The sequence below is a fragment of the Taeniopygia guttata genome, chromosome 2 (assembly GCF_048771995.1).
Source record: "Taeniopygia guttata chromosome 2, bTaeGut7.mat, whole genome shotgun sequence".
Taxonomy (NCBI): Eukaryota; Metazoa; Chordata; class Aves; order Passeriformes; family Estrildidae; genus Taeniopygia; species Taeniopygia guttata.
In genome coordinates, this window is record NC_133026.1 from 130,918,619 (window position 1) to 130,930,921 (window position 12,303).

General features: G+C 44.8%; 2 protein-coding genes across 6 annotated transcripts in view; one reads left to right on the plus strand and one right to left on the minus strand.

Moving 5' to 3' along the window:
• The window catches only part of RNF19A (ring finger protein 19A, RBR E3 ubiquitin protein ligase), a 57,183-nt gene extending 54,744 nt beyond the window's left edge, over positions 1-2,439 (minus strand). For 4 of the 5 annotated variants that reach the window (XM_030266499.4, XM_030266503.4, XM_030266504.4 and 1 more), the window contains exon 1: positions 2,297-2,439. The gene's annotated coding sequence lies outside the window, so the exon portion shown is untranslated. Of the gene's footprint in view, positions 1-1,414; positions 1,837-2,296 lie in introns of those variants that run through there. The other variant, XM_030266500.4, reaches the window with a different exon arrangement.
• On the plus strand, positions 1,828-10,889 carry LOC116807893 (uncharacterized). Its single transcript, XM_072924304.1, has 3 exons — positions 1,828-2,781; positions 3,369-3,445; positions 8,347-10,889. Exons 1-3 carry the CDS (start codon positions 1,828-1,830, stop codon positions 8,420-8,422), a joined length of 1,107 nt encoding a protein of 368 aa, XP_072780405.1. The 3' UTR covers positions 8,423-10,889.
• The last annotated feature ends 1,414 nt before the right edge of the window (positions 10,890-12,303 follow it).

The window sequence follows — 12,303 nt, forward strand, 5'->3', positions numbered from 1 at the left end:
AGTTTTTCTCATAGTAGCTCCTCTATTTCTCATAGGCGAATAGTAGCTAAATGCTGTTAATTAAGAATATGGGAGGGGGGGGGAATATTTTCCACCACAAAAGACTTTATCTAACTGCCAAAAGAATTCAAGGGCTTGTGTTCTTTCACAGGTTGATAATATTTACATAAACCAAGTTTTCCTAATACATTTATTAATGTTTACTGGGAATCCCATAGCTAAGGGAGTTTTGATGATTCACTTACTAATGGAGAGACTAGAATTTGTACACACTACTAAGGTAAACAAATACATCTGTCAGGCATCTTCTTTCCTCCTGAGCCTCAGCTAGTACAATTAATCAAAATCTGACAATTGCTCTGCATAAGGAATGCGTCATTTGTCTGACAGATTTAAGTTGAAGGGGAGAGAAGAAAAACACACATAAACATTTCAACTCCTTCTTTTAAAAATTATGATCATATGTCCACAAAATCAAAAATAGCTGACAAGATAAACAAAACAGCTTGAATTCAGCATTTTATAAATGCTGAATTTTATAAAATGCAGTTGAAACTGGCATACTTCAAGAAATATGCACACAGCAGAGTTATACATATGTAAGCCTTTTACTGAACTTGTTTTTAAGATTAGCATTATTATCATTGTGCAAAAGCAAAACTTTCATTTTCTGGACAAACAGGCTGCGTTCACATGCAATTAAAAATAAAAAAGTGCTTTCTCAGCTTTCTGAAAGCTTGAAGTACAAGCACTTAAATGTTTACAGTTAAATAAGTACCAGATTCTGTAAACTGTTAAGTAATGTTACACAGCCATCATTTTTAAGCATTCAAGTGAATTCTGTTAGCTGGGCAATTCAGAATTTTACTTCAGTCTAACTTGGATATTAAACTAGAAACTTTTTCAACGAATTTAATAAGAAACATTTAATTGGACAGTGAAATATGGTTCTTTGACTAACAAAAAGATTAGTTATTAAAAAAACACTGAGGGGGAAAATTAATTTTCAAAATGAATTTATATTTAGTTTTGTCTCCAGAATTAAACCCTGCAAGATGTGTTTCCCCAAACTGTGCTTAATAAAATAATGCTATCCTTGATGACAGTTGAGATAAAGCTCTAATCAGTACTAATGCCAACTACAGTATTTTAACAGAAACAAGATTTGTTGTGTTCCTCATGGAGAAACACAGGCACATATCCAATAAGCAAACACAAGAGCATCAAGGCTTCAAATTTTGATCTCTCTGCTCAGGACTAACAGCATCCTACCTACTGTCCCTTTGGTATAACCCCATAATTCCATTCCACTACTACCCCTCCGGCAAAGCCCCATTTCTTTCTGTCAAGAGGCAGCACTAGAGCAGAACGAGAAAGGCAGAAGAACGCGCCATCACCCCTTCGGCTCACTTACATGCACGCTGCCTTTCACACCGTTTGTTACCAAATCTTCCCTAGCTTTCGAACGTGCGCCTGCAGCAGCTGCTGTGTGTGTACAGCAACCGGCTAGGTGGAAAACACCCAGCTTTGCAGAAGGACCTGTGCAAGCAAAACACTGGGCAGGACGCGGGCTGGTCCCACTGCTTGTCCCCCACCGCCTTCACAGCCGAGATACTCTATCCCTGCAAACTCCTCCACCCCTCCGGCCCACCGGATCCGGGGTGGGCAACAGAGCACAGAGAGCTCAACTAGAAACTCTTCGGGGGGAGGTGCGAACGCTGCCCCCGGGGCACTGGAGGCCCGGGAGCTGCTCAAGCTCCTCTCCCCGTGCCAGGTCTCCCCGTGCCCATCAAGTTCCAGTGCCGGAGTTCCCAGGGCCCCGGCGCGATGCCGCTGCCGGGGGCGGGAGCGCGGCGGCGGCCGAGGGGCCCCGCGGCCCACCCAGGCAGGGGAGGGCGGCAGCTCCTCCCCGCACACCGCGTCCGCCGCGCCGGGGCCGAGCGGGACCCACCCGGGGCTCCCCGAGCCCTGGGGGCCGGCCGTGCCCCCTCCTCCGCCACGGGCCGCTCGCTCCGCCCGGGGGGAGACAATGGGCACGATGACTTCACCCTCCAGCAATGCGAGCAGCAGCGGGGGACGCCGCCGACTTCCCCCCGGCCCCCAGGTCGCTCTCGGGCCCTCTCCCCCCCGGCTCGGGCTCCCGCCCAGAGGCGGCTCCGGCTCGGAGGTTTCGCTCCACCCCTCACCCGCCGCCACGCTCAGGGCGGCGGCCGCCGGCGGAGGCCCGAGCCGGGGAACGCCGCCACCGCCGGGCCCCTCGGCGCCCCCGGCCCCGCCGCGGACCCACCCCCGGTACCTGTGAGTCGGCGGGAGGAAGCGGCGCTGCTCCGCCCGCCTGAGCCCGGTGCCGCGCAGGAAGCGCCTCCGTGCGTGTGCGTGTGTGTGTGCGTGTGTCTGTGTGTGTGTGTGTATGCGCGAGCGAGGAACGGAGGGGGCGGCACCGCCCGGCCGGGGCGGGGCGGGGCGACGCGGGGCCGGGGCCGGGGCCGGGGCCGGGGCTGGGGCTGCCCGGGAGGGAGGCGGCGCCTGGGCCGTCGGTTTCCGCGACGCGCTGAGCTCAGCGCGCACGGCAGTGCCGCCCCTCGCCCGCCCCCGGCAGGGCGGCCCCGGCGGGCGGGAGGGCTGCGGACCCCGCGGTGGGGCCGGGGCCGCCTCCCCCGTTCCCGCTCGCTGCCGCCCCGGCGCGGTGCGGGGGATGCTCGGAGCCCGCGGGGTGGGTGCGCTGTCTCTGCCCCCGTGCCGGGGGACGCCGCAGCGCTGCCAGCTGCAGTACAGCACAAGGTACAACGTTGTATCCATGTACAGGTCCGTGGGCTTCACACCCATGGAAATGGAAAAGTGCGAGGCGAAGAATTAATTATCAGGGCGTTTCAATAGGTGTTGTTGAGCGCTGATTCACTTGCCAAAATGACAAAACCCTGTGTCCGTGCTGTAAGATACAGATTTGCCTTTTTTTCGCCCCCTCTTGCCATTTGAAACATGAGGATGCCGCCTCAGAATTTGCCCACAAGCCCCCAGCTTTTCCTTCGTGGCATGGCCCTGTTCTGCATTTAGCTGCGGTCAGCCCCGGACTCCTTGGCCAGCAGCCCCAGCCCTGGGCTGCCTCCGGCTGCCCTGTATCGCTCCCCCGTCCCTGAGTCCGGGTGCTCCGTCTTCTTTTACTACAGACCTTCCTGCGGTCGTCCGCGGGATTCTCTCCCTCTGCAGCCCTATCGTAGCTCTCCCACAGCCGGCTTGCTTCTCCTGACCTCCACTTCTGGCTCAATTCCGAATCTCCTCTGGCATGTTTCAGAATTCTCTGCCTACATTATCATTACACTGGATTTAAATCGTGTGCTTTTTTTTTTTTTTTTTTTTTTTTTCCTTAGTTAATCATTCACACTGTCGTCCCAGAATTCTGTGGAACTGGAGCTGATCCTGTGCTAGTAGTTCTTCCATTAGGCTGGTATGAAACCTGAAAACTTACTCTGGAAAAAGTTATTAATCACCCAACCTGCATTTAACATGTGCAAAGATAGTAAAATGAATAAAATGTACCATGCTTTTCTTGTGGGATTTGCAATGCCCCATTGGTTAAAGGCTTGCGCATATACTTTCCTTTATTTATGTGCATAGTTCTGTTTAAGTCAATAGGACTACTTCCAGTACATCAAACTAAAAGTAAATACAAGTGATTCCATGTTGAGATACTTAATCTGAAATGACAGAATAGGCAGTTAGAACAAACAGGGAGGGGAAGTGGAAAATAAGGGTAACACCAATGAGATTATACTGGAATTTTGGCATGTTGTGTACAAACCACAGTAGTTCCCTGTTGGCTTGTAAAAGCCAGTGGCTAGGTGAGTTGTTCAGGCTCCAATACTGCAAACATGTTCATGTCACTTAGGGCGTGTAAATGGTGCCATTGTGTTCAACTGGATAAGATACGCAGAAGTTTATTACATACAACAACTTGCAGAGTAAAATCTTGGACATTTTGTTATATATGGGATTTGACACAGAAAAAGGGAATTAGCTCATAAAATTAGAAAAAGACAAGAATGGACGTGTGTGAGGGGAAGAAAATGAAGAGAGAAACAAAAAGATTAGCATATAGAATAGCATGGTAGGTTAGTGAACAAATTTGGAATAGCAACAGCAAACCATTCTACCACCTCAAATGTGCAGCTACCAATAAAACAAAAGCAGCCAGCAAAGCAGTTCAGTAATGTTTTACTTTCTAAATGTCCAGAGGGATTCAGCAAATCAGTACAAATGTTCTGAAATACCTTGGCTAATGCTGGAGAATAGGAGGGAAACACAATCCCGTTGTTTTAAAATTCTGCACTGGGGTATTGAGCAGTCACTGTGGTGGTGAGATGGTTTCTCCTTGAAGCTGATGAGGAACAAAGCAAACCTCCAGCCAGCCACCCTGCTGAGAGCTTGGCAGTAGAGAGCCTGCAGCCAAGTAGGTGCTTTTCATCAGAAGTATTCAAAGTAGTCAATTAACAAAATACACTAAGCATAGGAAAGAAGGAAACTCATTTCTGCACGAGCTGTACACCAAAACTAGCAGTTGTTTATTTTGGTATGTAAGGAAGATACATTTGTTTGCTTGCTTGCTAGTTTATTATTATAGAACAGGATGACCAAGAGGTATTAAGGAAAAGTAGGGGCTGCTCAAACTCTTGAGCAAATACCTTATGCACACTGCATTTGGTGAGGCATAAAAGGTTTAAGAATGCTAACTAGCCTGTCTTTCCAAAACACTTTCTGAAGAACATCTAGGATTTAACCTTTTTGGGTATTTAATTCAGTTGCTGGCAAAAAAGTACAAAGTATTATATCACAATACAAAAATACTACCCTCTGAGCAAAGCATCTGGTGTGTTCTAAGGAGGCATAAGCACACACAACATGCTGTCAAATATGGAAGGGTAAAAATTGTATCAACATGAAGAGAAATGAGCAGAGAGGGCTGAGGAAGGAAAGTGCTTTTCTTCTTGGTGATAAGGAATGGAGGAAAGGTATGAGATAGACAACCTCACCTCAATTTTGTATATCCTTCCCATAATATTGGCTAATCTGGACTGCTGGCCTCAGTATAACTTCAATATTTACGAATGAAATACTGTTGTCTCATATGGTAGTGTAAAATCAGCACCTTGGGCCAGAATTTCATGTGTTGGTGGTCTTTTCTTTAAAGTCATATTGGAAGAGTATCAAATATGATGGGTAAATGTTTCCATGCCTCTGATCCCACAACTGAGTCTCCCTTTGAAATCTTTTATTTGAATATTCAACCATCATCTTCAATATAAAATTGGCAAAGTCAAACTCTATTTTTTATTAGGTAATTTCATGTTTCCTGCAGGCTCTGTCATCATTTGGTCTCCAGCCCGTCATTTTTAGGGAAAAACTTGTCCTCAGCCCTTTCCCTTTTGACACACACATTTGTGTCCTTGATCTTTCTTTCATTTTGTTCTGAAGAACACCCTTTGTTGTAAGATTCACCACTCTCCTATGTTTTCCAGCTCAGCTGTCTTGCCAATTTATTTTTTTTCCTGGAGACTTTATTTTTAGCACCCCTGATTTTACTGATCTGTCTTACAGTGTTGCCCCACAGATGGCTGCATTTGCACAAAAAGCATTGCAGAAGATTGATGTGGCAGCAGGAACAAGTGGCATAGGGAAGGAAGAGAACTGTCCAGATCAATTTTGCCTCTGGAAAAAATGTAGTATGGAAATGCATTCTGACTTACAACCAGAGAGAGGATAAAAGCCTTTGATGAATTAAAATATCTGCAATACACATGGATAGCAAAACAGAAATCAGGCATGCAAAAATAGAAAATATTAATAAATGCCACACTATAACGGAGAAATATTATATATAAATACAGCTAAGAGACAGAATTCACAGAACAGGAATAAGTGTTGAATACCATCAGATTTCTGTTTGCCCATTGTGAAAGATGATTTGCCATGCACTGATTGTCATAAATTTTACTGAGTGCAGTAGATTTTTTTAAAAAATCCTGTGTACCATGAGGGCAAGGCTAGGATAATGGATTAGCGACAAATAGAGCTATCTAATATAGATGCAATCTCACTGATCCACGTTACAAAGTGGCAAGATACCAGTAAATAATGTACAAGCTGAGAACTTTCCAAATTTTTTGGTATGTCATAAAACATTAAAGATAAAGGCTTCCATAGCCATTTCAAACATCTCAGATATCTTAGAATTACGTCATCTGAGCTAATCAGTTTCTGTAGTAGTCAATAAAAAAAAAAGTAAAAGTAGAAAATTGGTAATATATAGAACTGCAGTCCCTAGAATATGCCTATTGCAAGAAAGAAAATCTGCTTAAATAAATAAAAATTATTTAGGTTTCTTTCCACTATAAACTCCAGAAGTCTGCAAAAGACTACTATATGAGCTTAAAATTTCTTAAATGCCTAAAACTCTACTTCTAGATGTAGTATTTAAGCTCTGAAGGTAAGGAGTTGCAGGATGCAAAAGTTATACCTGTGTATTTTCTTGGAGTTAGCCACTTTTAAAGGCCAGCTGTCTATTACTGTCAGTATCCTCAAAGAACTGCAATTTGTTAGAAAAATAAATGAAAGTCAAGTAAGAATTATACTGCAAGAAGCAGCAGACTGTAATTTCTGTTGCACAACACCGTTTCCATTCTAGTCTCCTGAGCTTTCCTCCTCGTCTAGTCAGAACAGCCTGAAATTTCTGTTTTTATGGGTTCAGAAGTAATGTGATTATTCTCTGCCCAAAGGTGAAATTGTTTCTGGAAAACTTGAGTAAGAATGTTTTTGCTGGTTTAAGTGTGCGAACAGTGGGGTGGGGGTGAAATGTTGCATAAAGGTAAAAGTGCTTTAGGGGTTTTTAAATAACTTTTTCATCATGATGAAGAGATGTGAAGCGATGAAAGTCATGGTGGAAATAACCCTGCTTAGGGAAGACTTATACTTCTTCTAAAATTGGTCTCAAATGGGTCCTTCAAGCAGCGTATACACTCCATCAGAGCCAGGGGGCATTTACACTTGACCTTCCCTGGGAGGAAGGGCAAGTATCTGCTCAGGTTTATCTGTCCTTTGAGTCACAAACAGCTCCTCTGTATTTTCATGGTGGCACACTGACTGTACCCCGAAGTCCTGCCCCGTTACTGCCTAATTATTAATGGGGTGGCCCATCTGCAATGTATCTACAGATTCTCTCACAAATAGACTGGAACTGGGGAGGCTGGTGAGGGCGGGGCTCGATGCCCACGGGGTTCCTACTTCAGTGCACACTGTGGCCATGCTCTGCTGTTGGCAGTATGGGATTTCCAAACGTGTCGCAGCAGGCTTTTGTGGCCTTTGCTCTCTCTGCATGTCCCCATGTCACAGTTATGTCTCACAGGCATTTAAAAATATAAACCATCTATATGACAATGAGGGGCCTCTGAGAACTGTCTGTGGGATGTGCAGAAGCAGAGTGTTTCTCCTCAAGAGCACCTTCCAGTGTCGGCTGACCTGCCTCTAGTCCATGGCCAGGAGGTCAGTGACCTGAAGACAGCTTGTGTTTGCAGCCAGGGTACCAGCTGCTAGCCTGGACAGCAGAAGGAAGGGATTCTGGGCAGGCATGACAAGACACAACCCATAGTCTTGTGCTGTCACGTGTGGTCATACCAGATGTTATATGTCCAGCATGAGCACACATTGAACAAGGACAGTGAGCAAGGTGTCCTTCTCAGCTGGATAGGGATTCCTCACAGAAGCAGAGCTCTGTCCAGGAGCATTGCTGTGTGCAGCTGGATTGGTGGATGAAAAGGGCAAAGGTGCTGAGGAGTGGTTGCTTTTAGCCCCTGCTTAGGGAACACATTTTCTGGTACAATAGCTGTGAGAGCAAACAGTGAGCGGCAGTAGGACACAGGACCTCTGTGCAGAGAGCTTTTCAGAAGTGTGTCATCCCTCCTGGCCTCACCAGGGCCAATGAGCTGTGCGAGAGAGTCGCTTGCTCTACGTGGGGAGCTGCAAACACAGCTCTGCCATATTGTCTGGCAGTTGCCACTTTGGGTAACGCATTCTGCAGCCCCAGCCACTGCCAAGGGCAGAGGACACGAGCAGAGCTCTCTGATGCAGGCTGGTTCTCCTCAGCACTGGCAGATGGGTCCTACAACCACGGTGCTCTCCTCTATGCACTGGGATGGGCATTTTGCCATGAGCATCATGACCGTGCCTTCCTTCCTGCCAACATCACTGGCAAGTTTGTTGTTTGCTGTGACTGCTCTCAGCATGACCCTCATAAGGCAGCAATTCTGGCCTTTACCTCTTGCCCAGAAATCTCCTTTGTTGTCTCTGTTTCCTCAGGCTAGCCAGAACCAGGTCTTCCAGAAGTGTGAAACTCTTGTTTCCTTGCATGAAGCTGACTCCAGACACAAGTTAATAACAATTTCCTCTGGTCAGGAGCACCCAATTCCAATGCTCTCTCCAGCAGTTTCCAAGGCTTCCAGACTCTTTTGCATCACACAGAGAGGACAGTGACTGCAGTGCTGTGAGTTTACCCAGGAATGGTACATAATTAAATCTTTGACAGAGAGCTCTAAACACTGGTTTTGGATCATGGGGCAGCATACCAGGACATGCCTAGATTGACCATGATGCAGTGTGATCAGAAGAGAACTTCTGGTCTCAAATGTCCTTTCCTCATGCAAGAGAAGCATCCAAAAGCATCCAAAATACCTGAAGCATCCAAAGAAGGGTCACACCACGTGCCCAAGAATATTGTCCAAGTGCTTCTTGAACCCTGTCAGGCTTGGTGCTGTGACCACTTCCCTGGGGATGCTGCTTCAGTGCCCAACTACCCTCTGGGTGAAGATCCTTTTTATAATATCCAACCTAAACCTCCCGTGACACAACTTCAGGCCATTCCCTTGGGTCTTGTCACTGGATCCACAGAGAAGAGATCAGTGTCTGCCCCTCCTCTTCCCCTCACAAAGAAGTTGAATCTGCAATGAGGTCTCCCCTCGGTGTCCTCTTCTCACAGAACAAGTGACTTCAGCTGCTCCTCATATGTTTTCCCCTCAAGGTCCTACATGGGAGTCTTTATGTGCATTTGCATTGATGTCGAAGTGAGGAAAATGCTGTAATATGTTTTCTTCTCCCTAATGCCCAACAAGGTCCCCAGGGGCTGGTACTCTATCCAGCTTCACCTCTGCTGTGCTACAAGTGGAGTGCTACAGCTTTTGGATTATGTGCCAGCTGTGCCTCTCCTCAAAAAGAAAACAGAATTTATTTAAAATATATGTAACATATGTTTGAGGCCATACTTGCTAATTTCTGGAACCAGAACTAGCCTTTTTATTTTTATTCTATAATTTGCGTATTGTCTCAAAGTAATCAAGCCAGGAACCAGAGGATTTGGCTTCTCTGAGGATTGCATCTGCCTCAAGTTCTACAGAAGGTGCTTGTGTGTTGGTGTTGCTTCCTTTTTTCCCTTTTTTTTTTTTTTTCCCTTGGCTTGTCTTCACAGGGTTTTTTCCCTTGATTCCTTTCTATTTTTGCATTAGATCAACTAAACACATGACACCTTATACTACACTCTCTGTGCCCCCTGCTCTCAATTCTGGCCAAGATATACGGACAGAGATTTCCTCTCTCCCAGGGGTAATGAGTCACAAAGTCTGCATGATTAGAAGGAAGGGTTAGGGTTTCACCTGCCTTTTGGGAGATAATTTTCTCCTTCAGATACCATTCCTAATCCCACACTTGCTGCAGATGCACTCTACTACAAAACCTGCAGAAGTGAGTCCTCCCTAGAGACTACAGTACTATTCATCACTTTATGGAAGGTGTTTTTTCCCCACATTTATCCCTAAAGGGTTAGAATCGACATTTGGCACTGAAACTTGTTTAAATTCTTTTTTTTTGTTTTGTTTTGTTTCAAGCTTTGATGAAGTTTAACCACTGAGATAGTCCAGGTTTCTGCTTGAAGCAACAAAAGGGCACAGATAGTGCTCAGTGGGCAGTCTCTCTGATGTTGCTGGGGGGTTTATAATGCAGAGGGTGTAGATGCATTTGGGGCAGTTCTTGGATGCAGCTGGCTGTGCAAGCATGGAGCTTGGTGAAGAACAACAGTTCACCAGCCTTCTAGGCTATAAGTGCTCTGTGTTGTTGTAGCATTAGTGCTGACATTGAGTTGGTCAAGATCTTGTGTCCTAGTCTTTCCACTGCTGCTTGATTTTTTTTTCCTCTTCCTTCATTTCCCTAGGGAATACTGAGCTGATGAGATTTTGTACAAAATTACTCCCTGCAACAGTAAAAGGCAACACAGATCTCTGCTTATGTGGAAGTCTCTGTGGCATGCCCAGGCTGTGTGTTTGAGGCTTTAGGTCATCCCAGTTCGCCACTTACTTACCTGTCAGGTCTGAGCCATGAAATATAGAAGCTGAAGGTACTGGTAACTGGAATTCATTGTTACACCCAGATATTTAGCTGACATATCCAAAAGGTTGAATAAGTTTATGATCAATAAGAAATCCATGTAAGTACAGAGCTGAAGAAGGCTACAAGCAAGTGATGCACTCTACTAACCACTGACCAGGGAAGACTATGCACCTCCACACGTGTATTCAGTCTTCATAGGAGAGTGGTTCCTCTGAAACCTCTGGTATTGCTTGTTACTGGAGACAGAGCTCAGTGGAGTAATTACTTCTATCATGACGGCAGATACTCCAATGACATCAGTGGAAATCCTTTTCATGGTGCTGAATTACAGCCTGACAGCAGCAATCTCATGACACACTCCTTCTGATTTCACACCTGCGTCGTGACAACTGTATTGCTTGGTTACATGAAAACAATATCACTGCCTAAGGGGAAGACAAAATGACAATAAATTTATTTTTATGAGATCTTTGGATTCTTTGCCATCTCCTTTGCTTTCTGTATTTTTTTTTTCCTTTTTTCAGGTTCAACATTTATTGGGACAACCTTTTCACTGCTTGCAATTTTCCAATTGCTCTGATTTAATTTCTTTCCTATTTGCAATTTCTTTCTGTGTGCTGCTAGAATTTAGAAACTAGTGTCACTAGTTTCTAAATTCAGATTTTTCTAGGTTGCAATTGACAGGAATGAAACACCTCCCCATCCCAAAAGTGAGTTTCATGTAGTTATCAGAGGTTTGGAAGGATGCTGCTTATTTAAGTTTTCCTGACAAAAAAGGAAAAAAAAGTCTCACAAACTGGGTTCATATCATCTGTTACATGTGAAGACTAATTTTTTAAAGTTTTTTTACTTACATGGTAAGATAAACCTTGGAGCTTGACCACCTACAATTAGGACATGATGGATGTACCATAGTGTTTTGAAGACTGGAGATCCTTAAACAGTTTATGTTCTGATTCTGAAGACATAGGTTAGTGTAAACATTATAGGCAGATCATTTTTGTGTGACATACTGTAGCCTCATGTGAGCTAGTCTCTGAGGAAGCTGTATGAATCATATTCTGGCTTCATCTGCCTTTCTTCTTTCAGTGTAGAGAAAGCACAAATTATGATCTTAGGTTCCACCTTACCATTTGAATAGTTAAGGTTAGGTAAGACGAATTCTGTCCTCAAATTAGCGAAATAGCAGAAAAAATATAAAATGTTCTTTTTTTCCTTCCTCCATAGCATTACAAAAAATCTCGGTGGTGATTCTTGCAGAGTTATTTGATATAATAAATGCTCATACTTAAAAGTAAAGTGCTATGATTAATCAGTGATGATAGTTTACCTAGTTTAATTTGCAAATAGACTCTTACCCCATTTCTCAGATCCTTAAACCAGCTTTTCCACAGCTGGAGGATTCTGTCAGCCGAATCACAACAGACAACAGGAGGGAAGCAGTGAGAGAACCTCTTTGCAAGGATTTTTTTTTTTTTTCCCATGCAGCAATGTCAGCTAGCTGGTTGGTAGTTTTTATTCCTCTTTATTCCATATGAAACCTTGATTTAGTGCTTTAGCAGTACTAGAGATGTGTAAGGGTAAAGCCACAGGACTCGTACAGCCAGGTCCCTCAGCCATTGAGAGTGCCCCATGTGGGCTTAAAGTATGTCAGGACTGAGGGAAGGATAGAATAAGTAGAATGAGAAAGTACAAGATCATAGGTTTTTGCACCTGTCTGTCTGAACTGTCATTTTCATGCTTTTCATAGAATCACCCCCAGTACTGATATATTAGGAAAAGTCTAGAGGGGAGAGAGTTAACACCCTCTCAATGCTGTGCCCATGATGGCCTGCTTTCTTTTTGTCTAACTGCTAAGCAAAATACAAGTTTCATAAATAG

Coding starts and splice junctions, on each gene's coding strand:
- LOC116807893 (XM_072924304.1), top strand. CDS start 1,828: ATGCCGCTGCCGGGGGCGGGAGCGCGGCGGCGGCCGAGGGGCCCCGCG. Junction 2,782..3,368: donor CAGCTGCAGTACAGCACAAG/GTACAACGTTGT, acceptor TTTTTTCCTTAG/TTAATCATTCACACTGTCGT. Junction 3,446..8,346: donor GTAGTTCTTCCATTAGGCTG/GTATGAAACCTG, acceptor CTGTTTCCTCAG/GCTAGCCAGAACCAGGTCTT.